The sequence below is a fragment of the Aulonocara stuartgranti genome (genome assembly GCF_965226115.1).
Source record: "Aulonocara stuartgranti genome assembly, chromosome: 9".
NCBI classification, from domain to species: Eukaryota; Metazoa; Chordata; class Actinopteri; order Cichliformes; family Cichlidae; genus Aulonocara; species Aulonocara stuartgranti.
In genome coordinates this window covers 31,907,835-31,933,515 of record NC_138960.1, presented here as the reverse complement: position 1 = coordinate 31,933,515, position 25,681 = coordinate 31,907,835, and the positions used below count along the sequence as shown (strand labels likewise).

The following is a 25,681-nucleotide window of genomic DNA, read 5'->3' as shown; positions in this document are numbered from 1 at the left end:
CAACAATAACATGGCAAATTGCACCAAAAGATGTAAAAATAACCACAAAGCAGCCAAATGTAAACAAAATAACCACAAACCTACTCTAAATGACAACAAATGTCGAATATGCAAAATCAGTAAACACATACAAAGTGATACACCAGCAGCTGCAAAATGACTACAAAATGTCCAAAACAGTCACAAATGCCATGAAACAAATTACCATAAAATATACAACATCTGCACAAAACCACCCTCAGAAATACTGAGACCACAAAATCCTGCTAAATGTCCACAAACAGCCCACAGCCCTATAAGTTATTCCAACTATACTGTAGTGAAACACAAAATAAACCACTAAAAAAAAAAAAAAAAAAAAAAAAAGCTCCAGGACAACATAAATGTGTGAAAACTTATGAAATGCCAAGTTACCAGAAAAACATACAAATGAACACTATGCAGTGACCATAAACCACTCAAAATATACATATATATGAAAATCTCACAAAAACGAGAAACACGAGCACAGGAAGGAAAATGACTTCTGAAGTACACAAAACGAGATCAAAAACTACACAATAACCAAAAACAAACACCACAAAGAACCTCGTGAACGTAACTCCTGGATTCACCGCATCGTTTCCTTAAAGCTGTGCGTCGCTACAAAATCCAGTTTTGAATACTTCTTTCATTTTTTCCGTGACAACTTTTCAGTGGTTTAAATTTACAGCATTTCATGTTTGTCGGAGTCGAGCATAAATTTCGTTCATAAAGCTTTAATAAAGCGACCAAAAAAGAAAAAAAAGTCCAGACATGTTCATTTTTATACTATGATGCTGACAATAAACCAGGACAAATTTTACTCTAATTAAGATGAAAAAAATAAATAAATTTTTAGTTTTGAGCAGTTTTTCAGCCTGATAGTGACATCTAGTGGTTGAGGATGGAACAACTGAACAGCGCATGGATTTCCTTTAGGTTGATCAACTATTGAGTCATATTTGAAGCATTACTTTGTAACCACATTTGAAAGCTGAGCAAATAAAATAGGATTCAAACACACACACGTTTCCACTTTGCTTTAAAGTCGTTTTATTTCACAACCTTCAGTTTCCACCATTCACACAGGTAAATAAGAAAGCTTTATATCTGTACAGGCTCAGATACAGTAAACTTTAAAGAACACAGAGGAAAGATCTTATAACAGACTCCTTTAAATTCATAAAGTGCCCAGAAAGTCTCAAATGTAGTGCATCCAGTTGCCAGCTTCAGTTTCCCCACACAAGTCCAGATGTTTGTCTTGTCAGTAGTCAAGTCAAGCAGCTAAAGTCTTGCTTTCATCTTCAGCTTATAAACACATTTTTAGAGCCATTTTATGGTTACATACACTGATATTGTGTCCTTATCCTGGACACTGAACCTGCTTCAGATGAGGACTGCTCTGGAATGAAGCTCAGGCTGCGACTCCTCATTAGAGGCGTTTTACTATCAGAACAATCCATCACATTTGCATTTCCCCAAGTTTAAAGTCACACTTCTGAGGGAATATCTACACAAGTTTGGAACATTTAAAAATCTGAGGGTTTAAAATGCAGGATAAACATGGAGAAGGTTTCTAACGGACACGTTTCCATGTCAGATGTTGGGATTTGTGCGTTTACAGTGCAGCATGTTTATCCTGTCCAACACCTCTGGCTCCACCACGAATAATATCTCACAGTTATACAGTAAACTATAAATAAATAACACTGACAAGTTTCAAGGAAAAACCTCAAAGTCCCGTGAAGGTGCTGAGACCTAAAATCGAGAGGGAAGGTGCTGAATGTGTGAGGGATAAAGGTTGAGTGTGTGGTCCGAGTCTAGCTGACAGACTTGAGCTTGGACCAGGGGTTTGTCCCGCGCACCTCCAGCAGCGGGTTGTTGGAGAAGATGTGGTTGCATAACTCTTCCAGCGGCGGCTCCGGGTCCGAGGTGGCGAACTGAGTCGCATCCTCCACCTGCTTACGGATCTCGATGTCGATTTCCTGACGGGAGAGAAATCAGGTGCTGTAATCCCTGCAGCTGCCGACATTTAAAACCGTTTGAAGCTGTGAATGTATCACTGCCGTCTGGACGCTCACCTTGAACTCCTCTACAGACGCCATGTTGTGGCTGAGCATGCGCTCCTTCAGCATGGAGATGGGGTCGCTCTTGCTGCGGACCTCCTGAATCTCCTCGCGGGTACGGTAGCTGCAGGAGGTCAAACCAAATTACTCAGAAAAATCACAACTCCCCCAGGGTCCGGTAAATCCAGACTTAGAAAGGTAACTCACCTGACACCTGGGTCACTCATGCTGTGTCCATGGTAACGGTAGGTCTGCAGCTCCATTATGATGGGACCCTGAAACACAAAGTGCTGCTTCACATCGATGCTCTGGAAGATTAGAGCCTTTTAGAGAGCCTACAGGAAACTCTCCATCACGAGAACCCTTCAAAATTAAAGCCCGTGGGTGTCCATGGACTTCTACCTTCACATGTATGAAGAACTGAGTGCAGCACAGAGGTTTTATTTTAAATTTATTTTTTAAAAATCTAAACCCTCACCTTTCCAGCTCTGCAGTGATCTGCAGCAAACTGTGCGGCCTCTCTGACGCACAGGACATCCATCCCATCCACCTGCAGGAGAGCAGAGAGAAACCTGACCATTGGCACACCTCTAAGCACAGAGAAGCGACCCCTGCAGCGACCCCTGCAGCGACCCCTGCAGCGACCCCTGCAGCGACCCCTGCAGCGACCCCTGCAGCGACCCCTGCGTTCCAGTGTGTTTGTGCGCAGTATCATACATGAGCATCAGACAGCTGTATGCATGCTCACACCTGCAACTGCCAGGACAGACTCTCAGCCTCTTCCTGTTATAGTCTGGGTCCAAACGGGCAGCGGCAGTGTACAGTCATCAGACACACTGCAGCCGCTGCCCAGGACCGGCACATTTACCCGCCATGTTTAACCCCGCCCTGCAGCTTTAATGTGTTAGTGTCTCACTCTGAGTCCAGGTATGAAGTCCCCCCTCTTGTAGTAGTCGGTGCTGGCTGCAGCTCTCTCCACTGATGTCCCCATGCCGTACTTGTTGTTCTCGCAGATGAAAATGCACGGCAGCTTCCACAGAGCGGCCATGTTGTAAGACTCAAAGAGCTGGCCCTGATTGGATCAGAGAGGAGTCACAAAGTGCTTTACAGAGGTATTAAAAGCACACAGCTGAACCACGTAAACAAGGCAGAACTGCAGCAGCCTCTCCAGCTCACTTTGAGACAGTCATGAGTTTAGTGAGGTTTCTTAAATGGATAAAAGGGAGCGAGGGTGAGATCACCCTTTCCTTATTCCAACTACAACCTACAAGGACATATTTATTTATTATTATTTTTTAAATCTTACCTGATTGGCTGCTCCGTCTCCATAGAGCGTAACGCACACCTGGTTGTTGCCTTGGTACTGGCAGGCGAGAGCGATGCCTGCTCCCAAAGGTACCTGCACAGTTCACAGGTGAGTTACTGAAACTGTAACGAGTGTTTAACTACGGAGACGTGCAGGTGTGAGAGGCTTTTTAAATGTGCTCACCTGTGCGCCCACGATGCCGTTGCCTCCATAGAAATGTGGAGCGTACATGTGCATCGAGCCCCCTTTCCCTTTGGCCACGCCCCCTCTACGACCTGAGGAGCACAAATAAAAGTGAAGCTGAGACTAAGATCCAGCTCAGACGCGCACATGTTCAGACTGTAATACCTTCCTCTCGCTCTCACCTGTGAGCTCGGCGAGGATCTCTTTAACAGAGACGCCGCGGGTGTACGTGTACCCGTGGGCGCGGTACGCAGTGATCAGGTGGTCCGAGGGGTTGATGGCGGCCTCGATGCCTGCAGCACACGCTTCCTGCAGGAGAAACCACATGTTCTGCATCTCACCACACTCACAAACTGATGTTTGTTTGGGTTTTGTCTAAATGTTCTTGCATGCACTGAGATTTGGATGCAATATAAATGAATTGTGTTCCTGGCCTGCAGGCGCTGATACCTGTCCGTCGTACAGGTGACAGAAGCCTCTGATGATCTTCTGCTTGTAGAGCTGGTCAGCTTTGAGCTCCATGCGCCTCACCGTCTGCATGGTGCGGTAATACTGCAGGCCCTGCTCCCTCGTCAGCTCTGCCTTCACCGGCGGGCCCTCCTCCAGGCGGTGCAGGTCGCATTTCTACACCAAAAACAAAAACACCACAAACTGGAGAAGAAGACCAAACCAAAGATTTTACATTTCTGGTCCACAATGAGTGAAGTTTTAATAAACTACACAAATCCAGACCTGAACCAAAGATTAGCACATTTATTAATTTACTGCTGAATCCATCAACAGTGCTGAGCCTCCTGTAGTCTTTCAGGCCAGAATACAGATCCGAGTGGACTCGTGCTGATGATCATGACACTGAAACTATTGCTGATGTGATTCGATTCAGTTTGACAGCAGAATCAACTTTACAAATATAGCCATGATATTTTATCTGAAAGGACAGTTTGTGCATTAACCCTGATAAGTTTTATCTTGCCATCTTCATGTTACGTTCTGAGCTACATTCGGTATCGACTAAGATGTTTAACTGATCGCAGCTTTATGGGGGTAAAAATCCCCTTCCTTCAGTCTGAAATTGCCATTAGTGATTCTCGTTTGTGCCCACCTTGATGTCAAAGGTCGCCTGGGGTGTGAAGTCAGCGAAGGAGCGGGAGACAACAACTCTGGCTCCCTGGAATACAAACACAACCAACTGAAACAGTGTTTCCATCACTGCAGCATCACAACACGACTTAAAGCGGTCACAGGTCTTCCACACTGAGCAGCGTGACGGCTGCCCTCCTCGTCAGAGCAGGGGGAGGAGCGAGGCGGGGTTGGTGGGATCAGATGGGCGGGATCAGGTGGTTCATACACACACTAACCTTCAGTAATCTGTGACACTGGAGGTCAGTAACAGGGAGGGAGAACAAACCCAGTCCAATAATGCACTGTGGTTTTTACTGAACAGGCCCTTCAACAGTCTGAGACTCCTGTTTTGTCCTGCACCACGTGTGCGCTGATGGACAGTTAATTAATAAAGGTAATTTAGTTCCTCAATAAGAACCTTGGAGTAATTGTTTTGTCTGTAAAATATCAGATCATAGAAATGCCTCTAAGCTGTGCTCAGCTGCAGCCCTGCAAGCTGCAGACTTGCACATAACCATTGCTGCTTTTATTGTACACCGATCAGTCATGTTTACGTGCACGGTCACCTCTTCAGGTGAAATAGTTTGGTGAGGTTGCCCACGAAAAAAAAAAAAAAAAAAAAAAAGGCAGCAGACCTGGTGTGGATGGGCCCGACGAGGAGCGCCAGTTTGTCCGGGATCATTTTAGCTCATGAAAGTATAATGTGCACGTAGGATTTAACACTTAAAGACCAAGAGAAAGAAAAGTAGTTCTGATAAATTGATCATTTTAATGGAGTTAATTTTTCTAGGTAATTTTCTGACTTTTATAATCAAATGATCAAAGTTATGGGACAGATTTATAGATCAGGAGGAGTAGCGTTAGTAGAAGCCCTTGTTTGACAATTAACCCATAAAACAGTTACCCAATGGCCCCAAAGCCATTTCAAAACAAAGGAAAACACTTCCCACAATATATGGAATCATTTTGACTGGGAATGCACCAGTTATGAAATTCTGGACACGTAACCATGTTTAAAATAAGAAACAGCTGATCATTTTTTTCACCTCATTTTTGGGATCAAAGAAATCTCCCTGCTTTGCACTGCTCGGAGTGCAGCATTAACGAGACATGTCGGTGCATATAGGGTCATTTGTTCTTAAGTCATACATATCCATCCATGCAGCAGCTCTGGTTAGGTTCCCCGGCCCTGTTAGTGAGCAGGCAGCAGACATGGAGGAAGCTTCACGAGTCCTTACTGGTCTGTCAGCACAGCCGCTAACTAACAGCGCAGACGCTGCTCTAGTACCGACTGCTGTTGGAGGCGGTTTAGGTGGAAGCCGCTGGGTCTGTGCAGAGGCGGGCGCCGCCGGCGACGTTAGATCAACAAACTCTGACAGGTCAGTCAGTAGCTGGGGAACAAAAGGAGCCAACCAATCAGACCAGAGCACAGAGCACGCCCAGTGGAGCTCTACAGGTGAGAGAGGAGCTGTAGCTAGACAGAGACAGACATGACAGGTGGAGTCTAAATAGATGAGACACACAGAGGGGACAGACTGAAACCAGCCCAACGTGTTCACACAAGCACAACATCTGTAATCCCAGATTAATCACTTCAGCACCAGCAAAGTCATTTATGTAGATTAGAGGCCTTATAGCTGTTTTTTTAGTCAGTTAATGAATATCTTTACAGCTTAAGAACATTTTATGAAACTGATTTTAAAATATGTTATTTTGACTTTTTAAATGAAGATTATCAAGTATTACTTTGTTTATAATTTTACTCATTTTCTCTTCATTTAATTGATGCATTAGTGTTCTTACAAGTCATTTTAATTTTATCATTTCAGGATTGATTTTTATTTTATTATTAATTTAACGGTATTAACAAACAACATTAATGATAAATGAACCCTGACATTTGTTATTTTGGCAGGTTTAAGATCATTTTTGGGGTTTTCGTAATGACTCAAAGTTGATTCACAGCTACCCAAATCTGGGGGAAGTGATACCCGTTTGTTTAGGTGCTGAAAATTCAGCTTAATGTTGTACCAGTGTGAAATTAATGTTTTAGGAAATAAACAGCAAACAAATGTGGAATGAACGTGTTAAATGAAAAAAGACTCAAAGACTATAAAGAACTACAAACACTCCACACCAATGAGGATCATCATTGCAAACGCTACAGCGATTCTTTTAGCTGCGCTTCAGTTAGCTCCCTGGGAACCACCACCACCACCACAGCAGGACGGAGCCTGCAGACAAACATCAGCAGCTGCTTACCTCAGACACTGTTTGGGCTCCCTAGGGTTCAGGCGACGGGGAGAGGTGGGAGAGGAGGGAGAGAAGCGAAAAATGAATGGGGAGTCTTTGAGTGAGTTTGTGTGTGAATAAAAACAGCAGGGAGGCCGGAGGGTAGGAGTGAGCACCAGCGGAAAAGGGAACAGGATTCCCACAGGCAAGCGTGAGACTCGACTGAGGCATTTTCAGCTTTTTCTTCATCTCATTCTGGATGATATGATTAGAAAAGCAGTGCCTGTAGGAAGCTTCTGTAAATGATGCACCACAACAAACACTCGACATGCTGCTGCCAGTCCTACTGACCCACAGGGAGGCGCTGATGTGTTTTAAACTGACCCAGCATCTCTTGATTGGCCTGATTTTGAACCATGAAGGAAGTCTAGCATCCTCTTTACATCTCACGTCATCTAGAAGTTTATATTTGAGCATGGGAAACTAAAAGAAGTGTACTATGAAGCCATAGTAATGGCTTCTTTAGCCCTCTTCAGCTTATAGTCAGAGCGTTCAATGTTAGGACGGTGGCTACATCACCATGGTAGGCAATGATAAGTCACCTCTGGATTTCTAGGATCAACATACTTCTTTAACCTACGCGATTGTCTTTACCGTACACGGCTCTGCACATTTATACACGTATGTTTTTATTTTATTTGTTTTAAAGCATGTAACTTCGTGTACTTTCTCAAAACGTGCGCCATGCTCATAAAGGTTTTAGAGACAAACACTGGAGGTAACACACCTGAGAGCAAAGTGAGAGGTTTACATTTGCATGGTGCACTCACAGAAGCCCCTATAATGCATTTCAAATATGTTCCTAATATTTCGTCCACGTGTTTAAGCGCCCATGCTGGTCGGTATTGATCACATCAGCGCCTGCGTGGCAGTACAAGCTCTCCGTGCCGTGTGAGGAAGGCAGACCACCAGAGGCATAACATATTCAGGGTTAGAGAGAGGTAAAGAGCTAGCACCCCGACTGTAGCCATGTCACTGCATTCATGCATGCTTCCGTCCAGTCAGCCAATCACACGAGAGCATGAATAACCCATTCTTTCACCACAACATGCAAACTGCAAATAAGAGCTCAAACCAGCCACCAGTGCTAATGTTAGCTGCCGCTAACAAGGTCAGCCCCCCTCCAAGCTAAACAGTACAAGGCGAGCTAATGGTTAGCGCGGACCGGCCCCGGCACACAACGTGGCCTCCGTTTCCACACCAACCCCCGAAAACTCACCGCATTCCTGCCGGTCATCCTGCACAGTGCGTTAGAGATAATGGCTAACATGGTTTTCATGCTACACACGGAGACGACCGGAGCCCGGAGAGGATTAACGAAGGATGCTCCGTGTTAGTGTACGCGCAGAAAACGGCGCCGACTCCCACAGTCCCACACAACATTGGTTCCGCTCGGTATTTATAGCTAGACGACAACTAGAGAGGCATGTTTACGCCCCACTATTACCCTTAATCGCTAATCATTGTAATTTATTTTAACAAGTTAAACGTTAGTAATTAATTTTAAACCCTGGCTCGACCTGTAGCCTCCACTCAACGATAGATTAAATAAATAGTTCATTATTTTATTCTTTTGTTTGGGAAATTATTTTTTAATAACAGATTATTTTGAAAGCCAAAAATTTGGTTATTTTTCTTGCTTTGACACTGTTCTGAGGTTTCCTTAGCTGTGCACTTTACAGATCATAGATGAAAAACAGAAAATAAAAGGCATCAAAAAGCTAGCATTGGTTGTGTGGTGTGGTTATCTTTACCGAACTGTTGGTAAGTAACATACATCAGGCCGTTGTCACAAACATTATTTACTGCAAACCAAGAGGTTAAACATGTCAAAATAAGAAACGCTGCTGTGTGTTAACAAGGCAAAGCTGCTGGTTTCTCATATTTACGTGGCAAAATTAACCAGTGATCGAGCGTCAGCTGTACAGAATGAAATAAAAACAAACACACAGGAACAACTGTAACACCGAGATAAATAAAACTTTTTTATTGCATTCGAGTAAATACACCAGTTAAGGCCAGAGAATTGACACCCTTGTTCTTTTTGCAGCAGCATCATAATAAAGTGTAAAAAAGAAAAGCTGTTTGTGCGTGTAAGCAACAGTGAGATATAAAAACGTAACACGCTGTATCGTAACACCGAGGAGTCGAAGTGAATGAGGTTATGATGAGAAGGGCTGGAGTGTTTACCTCGTTTTCTACAGTTGAGAGGCTGTAACACTGACAAGTGGGAAAAATGATAAGAGTATAAAATAGAGAAACATGGGGGGAAAAGCATCTTCTGCTGTAGTGCGCCAAACACATCAATTTGTAAACCTCCAGATCGACTGAAGCAACAAGATTCAAACAAAGTGCCTGTGGGCTGTTCAAAATTCAGAAACCGTTATATGTCAGAACCTAAAATTCATTCATTATTCTCAACAACACGGAAACACTTGGAGCTCGGCATCTGGATGCTGAAAGGCTTCAGTTTGACGCCTCAGCACGCCACGGTTTGGTCAAAGTGTCTCTTTCCGTCCAGGTACAGCATCGACTCTGTCAGACACACAAAACATCCACATCAGTACACACAGCTGTTCTCCTTCCTTTCAGTTTGATCTTTGAATACAGAACAAGTCAGATCTGTAATCCCAGATTAATCAACAACTCTATGTGCAGGATTTGTTTTTAAGTTTTTAAAGTTTGGCTTTTATTCGGTGGCTGTGGAGGAGCTAACATCATGGGTCACCTGTAGATTAACCTGCCTGCATACGCTGCACCCAGTGAGTAATAAAATTGCAACAGGTTGTCATGGAAACCTGAAAAAAAGCTGAAACATCTACTATTCCTAGTTTTTAAAACGTGACACAGTAAATGTCTCGGTAGAAAAGAGTGAGTCAAAGCGAGAAGTGCCGATCAACGAACGCGTGATCATAACAACCAGCAGCTAAATTAACATTTAACAACCGTTTTAATAGTTGATTTCTTTCGGCACTGAACGTGGAAGTTTGTTTGATTTATTCTGAAAGGAACTTACTGACATGGATATAAATCAGATTTCTTTTTTTAACTGTTTCCTGTCTGCACCGGCTCACCTCCATAAGTCTTGGGCATGATGTTGGGGACGTCGCGGTCTGAAGTGAAGGTGAAGTGGAAGATGTTGGTGGTGTTGTGCTGTCGGGTCAGCGGGTCAAACACCTCGCTGTGAACTCTGACCTGGACGTACGTCCCCTGAGTGTAACACACCTGAAAAACAAAGACACAAACAGCCGAAGCACAAAAAAGACATAAAAACATCATTTATCCTGTTCATGTAATTATTGTCCTTATTTTTTGTCTCGTGTCTCCTGTTCCAGTGCTGGATGCTCATATTAAAGGTGGACAGAGAAACGTGTTGCTTAATTCTTGTTTAGCCAATCAGAGGAAAGTTCGATTAAAGGAGGCGGGGCTAAAAAGGCCAGTTTTAGAGACAGGATTCACTGAGAGGCTGCTCCAAGGTGTCAGAAAAATCAGGATTATTTTGAACTTTGAATCATCCAAAGCTTCTCTAGCAAAGTCCAAGTATAAGAATATGGAGCAGTAGAGGTGACCTCCGATAATTCAGTTCAAAACATCTCAGTCACAAAAACACATGTAAAAAAAACATCTAGTTCCTATGATATAATTTTTTACAAAAAGTGCTGTAGGTGTAAAAAGTTGGCAAATAAACATCATCTTACATTCCTCTTAAAGGACAATCACTTTACTTTAGCTCCATTTTTGGTCTCCATCAGCTCCAAGTGAAATATTTCACTTTTTTAATCTAACTCCTCCCTTTTTTTTCCATTGGCTGGCCTCTAACTCTGAAAGCCATACAGGTAGTCCACCTATAAAGAAGATGCTCTGACCTGCGATGAGAGCATCAGCAAAGATCCAATCTCCACAGGTTTCTGGAAGAGGATATCATCGACAGCCACCAGACTCGGCCGACAACCCCTGCAACACACGGCAAGGAGCAACAACATTTACAGCAGTTATTCTTTAATGTTTCTTTAACCCTTTAGTCTAAATGTCTCACCCGTAGGAGCAGGCGTTGGCCCAGCCGAGCTCGTAAGCTTTCCTCATCAGAAAACCTCCAAATATCCTGTTAAAGATGTTCCTCTCCTGGTCAACACAAACACAGAAACAGGTTTTTTAAGTTTTCCAGCTGAAATAATTTAGGGTTTAAACTGGGAACATAAATGAAACTGGAAACCACAAAAGATCCATTTCCCCATGTAAACATAGCTGCTGGTATTTAGGAAAAAAGAAACACAACTCAAGGAAATATCCAAGTAAAGAGTTCATATATATACAAGGTGTGATTACAAAAAGCTTTAGGAATCTCCCCTTCAAGACCATCTCCTCTGGTCTACACAGCTTCCAGCATGAATCCTTAAAAGTCGTGTTCCTGAGTCCTCAGCTTTGCACTGTACGCTCTTTATTATCTCCACGAACTTCAAACCTCAAACTTCTGTTGATCAAAATAAGCCGTCTTTCATGTGGAGGAACATCGCTGATGTAGAGAGTCGAGTCTCCGGCTATGACAGAGCCGCACATCGGGTGGACTCGGATTGTCTTGCTTTGGTACAAACAGCTCCAGAGGCTCCAGTTTAATCTCCAGGGAAGACTTAAAAGGCTGAATTCAAGTTAGAGGTGCACGAGAAGATGATCTTCAATGGGAAAGTGACCAGAAATACATTACGTAAATCACACCTTGCATATATTCACAGCCTAAAATGAACCTCAGTGTAGAAATAAATTCTCCTTCTTATTATTTATCCGTCCTCTCACCTGAGGATGGCAGATCTCCAATCCTTTCAGTTTGGCATCTTCCATCCACACTGAGTTTGGGGGCAGAATTCTGCTGCGGAAACTGACTGTGCTGCAGAAACATCCACAGAGATTTAACAGAGTGTATCTTAATATATGAAGCAAATATAACATCCTCATGATATCCTGTGATGTTTCAGTCGTACTTGGTGTCCAGGGTGTTGAGGAAAAGGCCGTGAACGACCGTCCTCTCCTCTTGTGTGGGAGCGACCTTCAGCAGCGACGCAGTGCTCAGCTCCACACGGCGGGATTTGTTAGCTGGAGGAGAGTGAGCGTCAAGATCAGCGTGCAAAGACTACGCTCTTCATAAAAGCTGCGATTGTTTCATCGGCTCTCACCTTCGCCTTCCTGCAAGAGTCGTTCTTCCTCGGGTCCTTCAGGCATCAGTGGATTTACAAACGCTGCCCTGAAAAGGGAAAAGAAGCAGAAACACAGAGTATTAAATAAGTATGAGAGAAACACAGCATGAGTTTACCGTGCCACTTTTAGGACTGAGAAGCAAAGCTCTGTGCAAAAATAAATCTGCACAGGAAATGGGAAATAAAATGATTTCCGTGCACATAATTAGTCCTCAATGAAAACACTTTCTCGATGCAGAGAGCCAAAACAAACAAATGTAATAATGCAAAATCTCCTGAGGCAGCACACGAGCAGAGGACAGAATCCAGATGTACAGTGCTGGGCAGAGAGCTCCTCATAGTTATTAATCCCAACTCTTAAATCTCTGTGAGGTAAGATACTCAGAGAGTCGATCAGATCTATGTCTCTTGGACCCTAACAGCCTCTGCAACATGGAAACTATAACACTACTTTCAGGGTAACTCTGATCCTATTAACCCCCAAACTGTGTTTCGTAGGCAAATAAAATGACTTTTGGTTCTGTTGATCACAACTATGTCAGATTTTCAAAAAAAGGGCCCTGGGATCTAGAAATGGGATTCTCTAAACTCGTGTTTTTTCAAAATAAAAGCACTGGCACTGTACAGGATGTAATACCTCTTGTTTCCTGGGTCTCGGGCCACCATGACGAATGTAGCATCCAGAACGGAGGCGTACGCTCCGTCACAGTACTGCAGGAGAGACAAACACTTGGTTTTTATTTACACCACCAGCGAGCATAAACAGGGTTAAGACTCTTCATTTAATTACTCTCTTTGTATATATTGCATATAGTCGAGTAAGCAGGTTAGGCGAGCCCACCTGTGACATGTGGATCTTGGCTTCAATGGAGGACTTCCCCACCCACGTCACATGACCTGTGAACTTGATGTCGCAGTCGGGGTAGATGACGTGCTGCCTCATGTCTGACCAAGCGCGCGCGCGCACACACACACACACACACACACACACACACACACACACACACACACACACACAAAGATATTAGTGGTAAACAAACCAAAGTGGTTTTTTGTACCCTGTACCCGAGAGATTCTTACCGATTTTGTCCACCAGGGCGGTGACAATAGACAGAGGAGACCTCTTTAGTTCTGAGTTGTAGGTGTGAGAGTAAGAGATGAGGACTGAGGAAGAAAGAAGAGGAGAAATTACAGTTAGGTCCATAAATATTTTGATTCTCTACATTACCACAGTGAATTTGAAATGACCCACATGCAGACTTTCAGCTTTAATTCAGTGGGTTGAATCCTTTCATTTCGGTGGACAGGTTAAATAACTCAAAACAAAACGTTAATTTCTAATACTTAGTTGAAAACCCTGTGCTGGTGATCACAGCCTGAAGTATTGAGCTCATGGTCATCATCAGATGCTGGTTTCCTCCTGGTTAATGCTCTGCCAGGCCTTTACCTGTTGGTTTGTGGGTCTCTCTGTTCAAAGCTTAATCTTCAACAACTGAAATACATGATCAGCTGGGTTAAGCTCAGGCGACTGACTGGTCCATTCAGGAGTGGGTTGCTTTAGCTATATGTTTGGGGTCATTGTCCATCTGTATTATGAAACACCGCCCAATCGGTTTGACTGCGTTCAGCTGGGTTTGAGCAGACAGTACGTCTCTGAACACATCAGCATTGATTCGGCCCCTTCTGTCCTGTCCAGCCCAGTCTAGCCTCTCTTTTCTTGAGGATTATGACTGGCTTTCGCTTTGCAGTGAACCCTGAGTATTTACTTTCACACCCGCTTCTCTTTATGGTAGACTTGGTAGACCTCCTGGAGAGTATCGTTCACTTCCAGGTCTTTTGGCGTTGCTGAGTTCAGCAGTGCTTTCTTTCTTTCACAGGATGTACCAAACTGTAGATTTTAACACTCCTGTAACAATTTCATCCAGTTTGAATGTGGATACCCTCAAATAAAAGCTGAGAGTCTACACTTCCTGTCCATATTTCAGCGCCCAAGTTTAAATGAACCTAACTGTGTAATTAGTGCTTGAATGAGTGAAGTTCCCCATCATCTAATCTGCTGTGTACCTGCTAAACTGTCCAAGTCCTCCAGGATTCTGCCAAACCTGAAACGAGACAGAAAACAGTTAGAAGGTCAAAACTGAAGCGCAGACGTACTGGGCCACATTTACTCAGAGAGCAGGCTGCATTCATTTTCTGATGACTGCGCACAAACACAGGGTTCAATTTCTAGCATTTAAACAGGCGAGTCATAAAAGCAGTCAGTACAGTAGCTATGAAGTTTTTGCAGCATGCTGTAAACAAGTTTGTTTCTACTGTAAACAGACACTTTAACACAGGGGTCTTTTTGGAGCCTGCCTCCAGTGGCCATTAGGGGAAGTGCAGCTTTTGGCTCTGGAGGTTCTTGCTTATCCAATACAAAGAATGTAACTGAACCCGTCACCATTCACATGGAGGAGACATGGATTTATCAGACTGTCATGTAGCTCTTAGATTTTCCTTTCATGGTAAACGTACTGTTGGTCTGCCCGTTCACTCACTTTACTGTCTCCGCTTTCTGCGTGTTTACCTGACGGTGTTGTGGTAGGTCAGATACTTCTCCCTGAGCTGTGGCTCAGAGCCCAGGGGCAGGTGCACCTCCAGGTAGCTGTCCTTCATCCTCTTGGCAGGAAGTTCATTCTGAGATTTGGCCAACATGGATGACAGTGAGACACGCTCCGCCATGGCCTGCTGATGGTCGCTGCAGACGAGAACGAGACCGCATCACTAAATATAACATGTTAAAAATAGACTCCCTGGATTTGTTCATGTAAATATATTTCATTGGTATTATTATTATTGATTATACGATAGTTTTGTCCCACTTTCTCACCACTTTTTTCTTTAGATTTATCTTTTAAAATATTTATTAAGCAATAAAAAAGTCCTGTAATTACAGTAAACAGCAAAAATGTGTCATCTAACTGCTGATAAATGAGCTCAGTCAGCTTTATTTTTAGGACTTCAGTTAGAAATACTGAAGGTGAGGGTTGGATTTAGGTGTGTAGGGGTTTGGAAGCTAAAAGCTTTAACAATTGTGTACTGAAAAGTGAACAGCAGTAATCTAACAGACAGGAAATGAACACATTATTTACTTGTTTTCTCAAAATTCCTCCAGATAAAAATGACCGGCCTTTTTTTCTTACCAGAAAAAAGACGATTCTACAGCAGATTTAATAGACTGATAAAATTACAGGAGTAACATGAGATGAGAGAGGAACGATATGGGAGTCATATATATGTGTGTCATCTGCAATACAATAACATCTGATGCTGAGGATTTTTTAAATAATTATTCAAGTGAGTGTTGGCACGTAAATATAAAATATCTGGGGTCCGAGAGCAGAACCCTGTGGAACCTCTAACAGTACTAAAGCTGTCTGACAAAACTGAACGACCGCAGGTAACAACAGGACAATCCTAAATCTCAAGTATCCAGCCAGACAGCTTTTCACAAAGCCAATGAACAAACTCAAAAGTAACTCTGTGAAAGCAAAATGACCAAAAATGTCTTTTTTGATAATCTTGCCAAAACGTAACGATCGAAGCAAAATTTATTACTGCATTCAAAGGCTGCAGACTGAGTGGTGGCTTTTAACATTTGCTGAGAAATGATTAAGGATGCTGTGATTTTTAAGGAGAGGCCAGCTGCCGATTCTTTTACAGGCAGAGAGTCACAAACAGATTTGTTTCACCAGAAATGGATTCATACTAAGATTTAAAGTAAATCCATTATATTTTCTTACTTTCTATCATATATACACTGTTACAACAGCTGATGTTTATATTAACCACAACGTTTGTAAAATGAGGTCAGTCTGTGTGTAAAAACGCATGTTTCTGACAGTTTTTTTCTACTGTTGGGTCTGTATGATGTCACAGAGAGAGGATGACAATAATATACTCATCTAAGGCATTAAGCCTTAGGTGGCTTAAAGGGGGAGGAGCTAAAACAGCTCATTTCAGACAGCATGAGGTAAATAAAGATGATTTTGAACTGTGAGTCATGCCAGTTACCTCCAGTTTGTGGAAGCTCCCACGATTTCTCTCAGCCTGTTTCGCACTGAAAACAGAAGACGAACCAGATGTATGAAAGATCTGAACACTGGAGTTTGGAGGCTGCCATTAAATATAGCACATTTTTTACAATGTGATCTGAGACTTGCAGCTCAGCAACGTCTGAACAGCAAGAAAACATAAAACTGAAGCTGAGTGCCACAGAGGGAAGAAGACGAGAGAGTTCCTGCTACAGGAAGGTTTGATTCTGCCAGAGGAGACGTCTTTGAACATAAAATGCAGCTCTATGAAAAGGCTGAACAGCAGAAGCTGAAACTTCAGTTAGGAGACAGTGGGGGGGAAACATGCAGGGAGGAGTTAAAATGTAATTAGAGTAAATTAGAAGATAATTAATAAGCTCGTCAGTTCAGATAGTTGTGATTCATCTTGGTTTACCAACACGCACCATTTGACACATGAAACTGTGGATTTCCTGTGGAGAAACACAAAGGATTAAACACACAGGGCTCAGAGGACGACGGACTCATGAGGAGACCAGAATAAACTCAAATGTACAAAGTGAAAACACTTCTGTCCTGAACACAGCAGAGACTTTGTTCCACTAAGGATACAGCAGGTCCTATTTAGGGCCTTGCTTTGTTTATTATTATCATTTACACAAGTAAATCACACTTAACATGATGGAAACCAGTGAAAATATTCATGGCGTCGCAGCACTCTCTCTCATCAACCTTTATGAAACCAGGTACGCAAATCCAACATCCCAGGATGCACAACAAAGCTTCTCTGAGAAAACCTTAAAGAAACTCAAGCTTTTTATCTTTAAAGGTAAATTTCGGTAGTGACCGAAAGAACGAGATCGCGGATACAAGCGGCAGAAATGAGCTTCCTCCGAAGGGTGGCTGGCCTCTCCCTTAGAGATAGGGTGAGAAGTTCGGCCATCCGGGAGGGGCTCAGAGTAGAGCAGCTGCTGCTCCACATCGAAAGGAGCCAGCTGAGGTGGTTCGGGCATCTGACAAGGATGCCCCCTGGGCGCCTCCTGGGTGAGGTGTTCCAGGCATGTCCCACCGGGAGGAGGCCCCGGGGCAGACCCAGGACACGCTGGAGAGATTATATCTCCCGGCTGGCCTGGGAACGCCTTGGTATTCCCCCGGATAAGCTGGAGGAGGTGGCTGGGGAGAGGGAGGTCTGGGCCTCTTTGCTTAGGCTGCTGCCCCCGCGACCCGGCCTCGGATAAAGCGGATGAAGATGGATGGATGGATGGATGGTAAATTTCCATTTTCCAGGCTTGAGGCAGATTTTCATTTTTACATAATTGTGTGAAGCTTTGTGGTTACAAACAGCTTTTACTTTCCTCTGCGCACTTACTCCTAAATGTTACTCTATTGATTTAGAATAAAAATAGAACAGAAACAAACTTCAAACAAACTCTGAATACTTGGGCCTAATACATGTTGTCGTTCTCTGTTCACAATTTATGTAATTTTAAGCTCAACTAGGTCATTAAATTTAAGTGTATTGAGCGATAAAAATAATAAATTTTGGTGACTGCAACGTAAAGACCTCCCAAATGCAGAATTGTGAAACTTTTGAGTTTGCATTGAAGGTTTGTTGTGTCATCGTAAATGTTGACGTTTCACCACAACACAAGAATTTACTATACCTCAGATGTATAAATATCTAATCTGCCACAATCGTCAGCTGATTGCTAAGAGTCTGGAGGCCTCTAAAATGGCATAACGCCACCTGGTGGCAACAGGAACTCATCATAGATGTGATAATCATCATATTACATGACATTTGCATTGTGTTGATACTAGCTTCATGTATGTAAACTGTTCCATCATAGCTCTGATTTGACATGTGTTACTTCACTCTTTACCTCTCTGTGTTCTTGCTGTTAAATCAGGCGATGTGAAACAGGAAGTGCGTTTGCTTTCTTACCCTCGAGCATGTCAGGTGCCTTTCCCTGCTTGCCCTGCTTCAACGCTCCTCCCGTGCAGAACGACCTCCTCGTGAAGGACGCGGCCGATCGCAGCAGCAGAAACCTGAAGCAAGCAGAAAAACTCCTGTAATTACCAAGTCCTGTTACAGGCACGCACACCGACCGCCTCTATTTCAGGCCGGGCGTGTGAGCGGTTTAGATCCCGAACAGCTGATCAGACGGACTGTTACCGCCCCCCCATGAGAGGAGCGTGACTCTCTGCAGCTTAGTCACATTTATAGCTCGTTACTGCATGTCCACTTTCTGAACATCTTTTTTTAAAATGTAATCTCCATGAGATTAAAATACAATTTTAAAAATAAGAGTACATTCAATGATCTTAATTATTGTTAGACTGGGTCACAGGACAGTTATCATGAACTGTAAAGTCAGTGAGTCTGTGTTACCTGGATTAGCAGCAATCTGTCCTTTATTTTTAACAATGCATCAATGACTGGAATAACAAAAAGTTCACAACTCTTCTGACAAAGGAATTTAAAAATAACTTGATAACAATACTGATTATTTCTTTGACTCTGACCTAATCTGACCAAACCTAAAGTTCCTCTGTGTAGAAGAAACCCCGAATCTCTGTTTGGTTTCATCTGTGCCCCTCAGCTGTCGAAGGACCTGCCTGAGGGCCTTCAGCTTTCTTCATCAGTATCTTTTAAAACATTCTCTGAAGTCTTACTTATATTGTTGGTCTTTCTCAGTCGTCTTCTTACAGATTTTACATCTTTAACTTAATTCTGATTTTTTAACTAATTTTCCACTGCATTTATAACTAGGAAGTCTCACTGTTTTTTACTCTTCGTGTTACACTCAAGTTGTGTAACAGACAGCAACCTTAGAGCTGAAGAAGAAGGCAGGATGAAGGTGAAGATGAGAGTCACAAAAGGGAAGTTTTGTAAAATGGTAGTGAGGCCTGTTATGATCTGTGGTTCTGAGACAGTGCTGCTGACAAAAACGATGGAAAGAGGAGTTGAAGATGCTCAGATTCTCACTGGGAGTGAGCCGGATGAATAGGATTAGTTATGATTAGTAATTAGAGACACAGCTCAGGATGAGTGTTTGGACATGTGAAGATGGGGAGAAAGGATGGAAAAGAGGAAGTTAGAGGAAGTTCATGGATGTGGTGAAGGAGGACATGCAAAGAGTGACAGAGGAGGATGAAAAGAAGAACTAGCGTCTTTTTAAAATCAAACATTTTAACTGATAATGTTTCGGCCATTTCTGTTTTTATTATTATTATTATGTGTGTATTGTACATGTGAAACTCTTCGTAGTGGTCATTTTGACCTCATTACTTATTTATAAAGCGCATGTAGGAGTGTAAACTGCGTAGAGGTTTCTGAACTAGCCTGTGTAGCTGTCATAAGTTAACTTCGGTGTTTATCCTGTGTGAGGCCTCCTGATTTGCTCTGTCTTTATTTCCTGCAGACACGCCCTTCGTGGAAACAGACCGCCGCCCTCTGTGGGCCTGGTTAACTAGTCACTCTTCATTTACACACCACTGAAGTCATAACAGAGAAAGGACCATCACAAATCGCTGTTTATCGCTGCTTCGCTTCCCTCGCTACTCTTAGGTCACTTGTTAACAGCGCGGACGCCGCAGAGACAGCTGTGCACGAGCTTTGTTTTACGTCACTAACCTCTGTGAGAGCATTTTGACCGGGATGACAGAGCCGAGGCCTCGAGGGGTCCAAACGAAGCGGGTGGGCTGAAAAAAGGGAGAGAAAAGAAGAAGAATCACAGTTTTCTCTTGAGGAGAGAAAGAGGCTGATGACGGGGTAGCTTCCGCGGTGGCACGCAGCTCCGCCCACTGCGTGATGACGCAGCGCTCAGCATCCGTGGGCCTTGATGCCCTCGGTCCAGCCTGTCAGGAACTTTATTTGACAGGCTAACCTTACAAATTTAGACACAGACAGACACAGTGGTGCTCACTGAGAGATTTTCCAAGTAAAAGTGTTATCGCTCACTAAACAGCCGCTTAAAAAACTTTTACATTTCTGTTTTTGATATTTCCGTTTAGCCTAAATCTGCCACTCTAATATAATTTGTCCTTCTTATTTTTTTCTCTCGAAATGTTACTCTCTCTGCCAGAACCTTGAACTTTGTATTTATTGAATTACCCATGTTTTTGTCGAACGTGGGTCAGTGAAACAGTAACAAACCTAACTGTATGCATGAGTAAAATATCAAAACACTCTTTGTGTACTTTTTTTTATGAATCTATAAATAATTTCATTTATTTATTAGATGAGTGGATACATGTTGACATGTTGTAATATGGTGTTTACCATGTCATAGCGTACAAAGCACAAGGGGAAACAAGGGAAAGTGATTCTCCTTTAACCCTCCTGATATGTTTCAGGTCGGAGTGATCCATTTCAAAATTGAATATTATATTTAAAATTATTTTAAAGTATTTTTTCAACATGGAACTTATTCTGCTTGGTTTAATAGATGTAATCAACATATACAATGAAAGTAGCTAATTTCACATATTTACACGTATATTTTGTGTCACAATGTCTCTGGAGACTTCATATTTTTTCCAGAGTCATCCGATTTGATAATCAAGAGACAAGCACTGTTAGATGGGAGAGAGAGAGACAAGCTGGCAACTACCATTATTCAACACTGTACTTAAAAAAAGTCATATATCCTCATCGAACCATGATCTGTGAGCAGTAAAGAACACAACTACATCAAATAATGACTGAAATAGTTGGTAATGGAGTTAATAATGAGATATGAACAATGTTTATTCTGTGGGTTTTTTGTTGTTTTGGATAACTAAACATGCCCAAGCTGACCCACGAACGTCCTTCCTTCACCTTGGAGACAAACATAACAGAAGGGTTAAAAGTGTCTGGTTTTCACTACAAGATACTCCTGAGGCACACCTTCCCCTTAGTTGTTGGTTTTTTTTAAGCTGAACACTTTTCTGGACAGCCAAACGTTCTGGTCCGTCTTCTACAAGTGAATGAACAACAACGGTAAGATGTATGAGAAGAAAATAACGTATAAGAAGTGTCATAAATAAAGCAACTAAAACAACCACGTTATACACTGTTAGGGACATTAAATGTCTTGTATTGCATCAATTTCAGTCTAAGTTACAGTTGCAGGTGTGGGGGTGGGGGTGGCCTTTGACCTGTTCTCAGAGGATCATTGTTCCCCCCAGTACATCAGTGCTACAACTGTCTGCGAAGCATCTAACCACACCTAATCATTACACACACTCTACTCTGCACATGAATATGTAGGGTCTGCTGGTGTTGGAAAATTCCACTTGCGTGGGCAGACAGAGGCATTATGGGAGAGACCTGAACTGAAGTCTGTACTGGAGCATTGTGAGTTGAAATTAAACCCCCTGGAGGAAAAAAGAAATGTGAAAAACTGGTGATTCCATACATGTGGTTCTTTTTTTCCTCAAAGACCTTTAAAATTAATTAGACAAACCTTCACAACAACTGCCCAAATAGATCCCTGCTGAGTGGCTTCACTTCCTTGGAGAACAGGAATGCCTTTCTGTCAGTGTAAAGACACTCAACTAAATATTTAATCCTTGACATATCTTAAAAGAAAAGGAAGGACAATTTCAACAATATGTCTCAGTTTTCTACATCATAAATGTGTAGAATCACAGAAAAGTAGCTTATTGTCAGTCTGCCCCAGGGCAGCTGTGGCTACAACTGTAGCTGCCTCCACCAGTGTGTGAATGCGAGAGTGAATGAATAGTGGCATTGTAAAGCGCTTTGGGTGCCTTGAAAAGCGCTATATAAATCCAATCCATTATTCATTATTATTATTATTATTATTGCCCAGAGTGTCCTGTATTTATGATAATGTTCTTCATTTTTGTATAGTAGAACATTTCTGTTTTAAATACTGTAAAAACAATATTTCTTCATTTAATTGTTTATCTGTTACGTAACTATTTTGGTGCCAAACTGATCTGTTTTAGAAGAACTTATCATCCCAAGAAAGTTTCTAGTCCTCATAACACCTGGAAATCTATGTGCTTCTTATCTTATCTCTGGGGCAAAACTGATGTTGTTTTCTGAACTTCAGATACAGTTACAGTTAAGTTACTGTTTTGATTAAGTAACTTAAATTATAGGCTATTGTTTTTGTTTAATGTGTTAGATATTTAGCACATTGTTTGACTCTTATACATTAGTTAAACATTAGTTCAACATTGTTTAACTAAAGAATAAAAACACTTTCCCAGGTCCTTTTCTCCATCAAAAACATATGACAGAATAAAAACAGACCCCCACATGTGACCGTTCTTTGTACCCCGATTGGACAAAAAAAGTGACCAGGGGGTGTCGCTGATTTGTCAGAAATGCGATACTTGAGTGAACCGACCAATTATATTGCAGCGCGAGCCGGCTATAAAAGCCCTGACATAAACAAAGGGGGCACAGTAGAGCGGCAGCGACCCAGCCGAGGGCCAGTTATACTGAATGTTTTATCTCGACGAGCGCGTTCGGACCAGAGGCTGACTGTGGGGGAAAAGCCACTGCGAGGCGAATGAAGAAGCACCTAATCTTCCAATTTACATACAGAGGACTTCTGACGAAAGGGAAAAAAAGTAAAAGAAGAAAATGGAGTATAAATTACGAAAAGCTGAACCCCGAGACGTGCCTGATATATTACGACTGGTGAAGGTAGGCCTGTGGGATTAAAAAAACCAAATACCGTTTTGGGGATAAACGTAATTAATTTGATATGAAACGAGCAGGAATTCAATATAGCGGTCGAAAGCTAAAGGGAACTGTTACGTGTTACAATATCCGTTAGCTGTGGAAATCCGTTAACTAGCGAAACATCGGCAGGTGTGAGCTTTCCTGAGGATGTCCGAGAATGAGGTCAGAGCCGGAGGCCTCTTTAACGTCAGATGACTCAGAGCGGCCGGGTGTCTAAATATGGTCCGTCTGACGCGGTGTCCGTATCATGGCTGACCCCGACGCGGAAACGTTACAGTGGAGGAAAACAAACAAGCGACATCTGCGAAACCCCGAAGAGGGTGCCGGTTTGATCTGGAAACTGGTGGCGCCTATATTTAGCATCAGGGCGTTTAGAGGCCTCTTAAAGTTAACGTCATTTTCAGTTTACACAATATACCGACTTTAAAGGACCTTATCGACTTTACTTGTAAACTTGGCTTTAAAAAATAAATAAAATTGGCTCCTTCTAGTTAATTCCACTTAACTTTTTGGCTTGTAAATTGTAAAGCCATTTTAAACTGTTCCCATACAATTGTAAAAAGAGAAGATTATTTTTTTTCAACCTCCCTCCTTTCTGGTCCTTTTAATGACCCTAACGTCAATTCATTTCTTGTGAATTTGCTCAATCATTCCCATTGAATAAAAGTGAAGTGATGGAAAAGATCTAAACCTCGACGCTCACATCTTAATCACCACAATGATACTGACCAATTATTACAATGATTCTTTTGTGTTCTTAATCAATAAATGACTTGTCGCACAATAAAATGTTTGTTAGAATACTGGATGAGCTGCAGAGCTGCAATACACTTTGCTTGTTTAAGAAATTGAGCTCAAAACAAACCGGATTCTGGACTAAATAAAAAATGAAACGGCATCAGGAGTGCTGTGTCGCACTACGAATGACATCATCCCATTGTTGTTCCAGGAACTTGCAAAATACGAGGAGATGGAGCACCAGGTGACACTGACTGAGAAAGGTGAGTTTAAAGTCACCTGCACACGACTAAAAGACTACCTGCTCTGTTGTGTAAATAATTAAAGGTTGTGTTTGCCTGTAGAGCTCCTTGAGGATGGCTTCGGTGACACCCCGTTTTACCATTGCATCATCACTGAGATCCAAGGAGAGAAGAGCAGTGAAGGTACGAAACGCCACGGATCCTCTTTCTGGAGCAAAAACACTTGGAGGATCGTTTTCAGCCTGAGGCTTGAATAGTTTCCCACAGGAACCGTCAGGTTATCATGTCACCTGATAAGGAGAGTAAATGTTTCCCACCATCTGCTGAGACGGCGTTTCCACAGGGTGTGCATCCTGGTTTTGTAAATACAGGCCAAGAGTCAGACGCTCGCCTGCAGGTGTTAGTCCCCCTGAACACGTTTATTTAATTGTTCTTCACAACGTAGCTTCCATTGAGATGTACAGAGAAGTACAGTTTGTGCCTGACCTACAGGGGAGGCACCATCTGGACACATTCCCAGTGACTGCAGCGCAGACGCTCGTAAACAGTCTGATTAGGCCGAGAAAGTTCTGGCAGATTTCCCCTAAGAAGGAGGTTGAAGGTTAAGGTAGAAGTTTTCCTGCATGGAGCCATTTCTGGTGTTGCAGTTATTTATTTTTGCCCAACTGTCTCTTTGTTCACATCTTAAACAAGAATTTGCCTCCACAGCTTGTAAGCCTGGTGTTATTCCCAAAACATTAAACCTCAGCCCTGCTTTTATTTGCTCTGCATAGTCTCAGCATATATTTTATCCACAATCTCAAGAATGAGATGTCTGGTTTCTAACAGCCTAACATGGTCGTTTCTCCCTGCAGATCGCAAGGTGGTGGGTTTCGCCATGTACTACTTCACGTACGACCCCTGGGTGGGCAAGCAGCTCTACTTGGAGGAGTTCTATGTGATGGATGAGTACAGAGGTAAAAACATCTCCATCTGTTTACATTCACTCCTGCTCTGCAGCTTCATTGATGCCTGAATTGTTCCTCTTTCTGCAGGTCTGGGCATCGGTTCAGGGATCCTGCGGAACCTCAGTAATGTGAGTGTTTACAAACTAAAGTGCATCCTGACTTTGGCTGTTCTTTTGAGCGCACCAACCTAAACTCCTCTCCGTCCTCTTCCAGCTGGCGATGAAGACGCGCTGCACCGGCATGATGTTCGTGGTGGCGGAGAACAACGAGCCGTCGGTCCAGTTCTACAAGCGGCGCGGTGCCGAGGACCTCTCTCAGGAGGAGGGATGGAGGCTCTTCAGGTTCGACAAGGACAGCCTCGTCAAGATGGCCGCTCCATCTGAGGAATAAGAGGCCCGACCGAGCAGACGCGCCTCGGCTTTTCAGAGGAGTTCAGCTTTGAAATGCAGCATTTATCACAGTAATCTGGTGTATTTAATCTGTCTGTAGTTCGTAGTCTTAGTGAGCCTTTTGTGTCTAATCTGTCACAGAGTTACTCGTCTTTATTCAATCTTAAAATCACTTTTAGCTTTAAATAAAAACTGCTAATCGCACACAACTGTCATTCTTCAGTTGGTTACATACTTGCCTTTGATTGCACTTGAATTCATAGTTTCCTTCACAGAATTCAAACTCATTAGAAAACTTTACCAGGCCATGTGTCACCTACAGTGCAGGAGTCCACTCGTGTCCTTATGTTGAATCAGGAAGATTCTGACGTTAAGTTCTCCTGGTTTTAAGTCACTCATCCAGTCTGTGGCGCTGACCTTTACAGAAT

General features: G+C 42.8%; 3 protein-coding genes across 5 annotated transcripts; 1 reads left to right on the top strand and 2 right to left on the bottom strand.

Moving 5' to 3' along the window:
• Positions 1 to 1,057: 1,057 nt before the first annotated feature.
• Positions 1,058 to 8,375, bottom strand: pdha1b (pyruvate dehydrogenase E1 subunit alpha 1b). 3 transcript variants are annotated; one of them, XM_082547466.1, is made up of 13 exons: positions 8,210 to 8,375; positions 6,961 to 6,981; positions 5,937 to 6,089; positions 4,679 to 4,744; positions 4,027 to 4,200; positions 3,759 to 3,885; positions 3,577 to 3,668; positions 3,394 to 3,486; positions 3,004 to 3,159; positions 2,566 to 2,637; positions 2,295 to 2,362; positions 2,103 to 2,211; positions 1,058 to 2,006 (listed from the first exon to the last, which is right to left on the bottom strand). In XM_082547466.1, the coding sequence occupies exons 1-13, from the start codon at positions 8,267 to 8,269 to the stop codon at positions 1,842 to 1,844; spliced, it is 1,356 nt and encodes a 451-aa protein (XP_082403592.1). In that variant the 5' UTR covers positions 8,270 to 8,375; the 3' UTR covers positions 1,058 to 1,841. The 3 variants fall into 3 exon arrangements, with proteins under 3 accessions (XP_082403592.1, XP_082403593.1, XP_082403594.1); XM_082547467.1 differs by lacking the exon at positions 5,937 to 6,089; XM_082547468.1 differs by lacking the exons at positions 5,937 to 6,089; positions 6,961 to 6,981.
• Positions 8,376 to 8,962: 587 nt separating this feature from the next.
• On the bottom strand, positions 8,963 to 20,066 carry acot9.1 (acyl-CoA thioesterase 9, tandem duplicate 1). The gene is made up of 16 exons (XM_082546555.1): positions 19,869 to 20,066; positions 18,177 to 18,280; positions 16,678 to 16,704; positions 16,233 to 16,278; positions 14,746 to 14,916; positions 14,244 to 14,281; positions 13,260 to 13,343; positions 13,021 to 13,124; positions 12,817 to 12,890; positions 12,159 to 12,226; positions 11,967 to 12,078; positions 11,782 to 11,872; positions 11,027 to 11,112; positions 10,857 to 10,944; positions 10,065 to 10,215; positions 8,963 to 9,525 (listed from the first exon to the last, which is right to left on the bottom strand). Exons 1-16 carry the CDS (start codon positions 19,880 to 19,882, stop codon positions 9,470 to 9,472), a joined length of 1,314 nt encoding a protein of 437 aa, XP_082402681.1. The 5' UTR covers positions 19,883 to 20,066; the 3' UTR covers positions 8,963 to 9,469.
• A 2,574-nt stretch (positions 20,067 to 22,640) lies between these two features.
• LOC309714349 (diamine acetyltransferase 1-like) lies at positions 22,641 to 25,462 on the top strand. The gene is made up of 6 exons (XM_082546696.1): positions 22,641 to 22,898; positions 23,887 to 23,938; positions 24,020 to 24,100; positions 24,772 to 24,873; positions 24,952 to 24,992; positions 25,078 to 25,462. Exons 1-6 carry the CDS (start codon positions 22,836 to 22,838, stop codon positions 25,252 to 25,254), a joined length of 516 nt encoding a protein of 171 aa, XP_082402822.1. The 5' UTR covers positions 22,641 to 22,835; the 3' UTR covers positions 25,255 to 25,462.
• Positions 25,463 to 25,681: the final 219 nt, after the last annotated feature.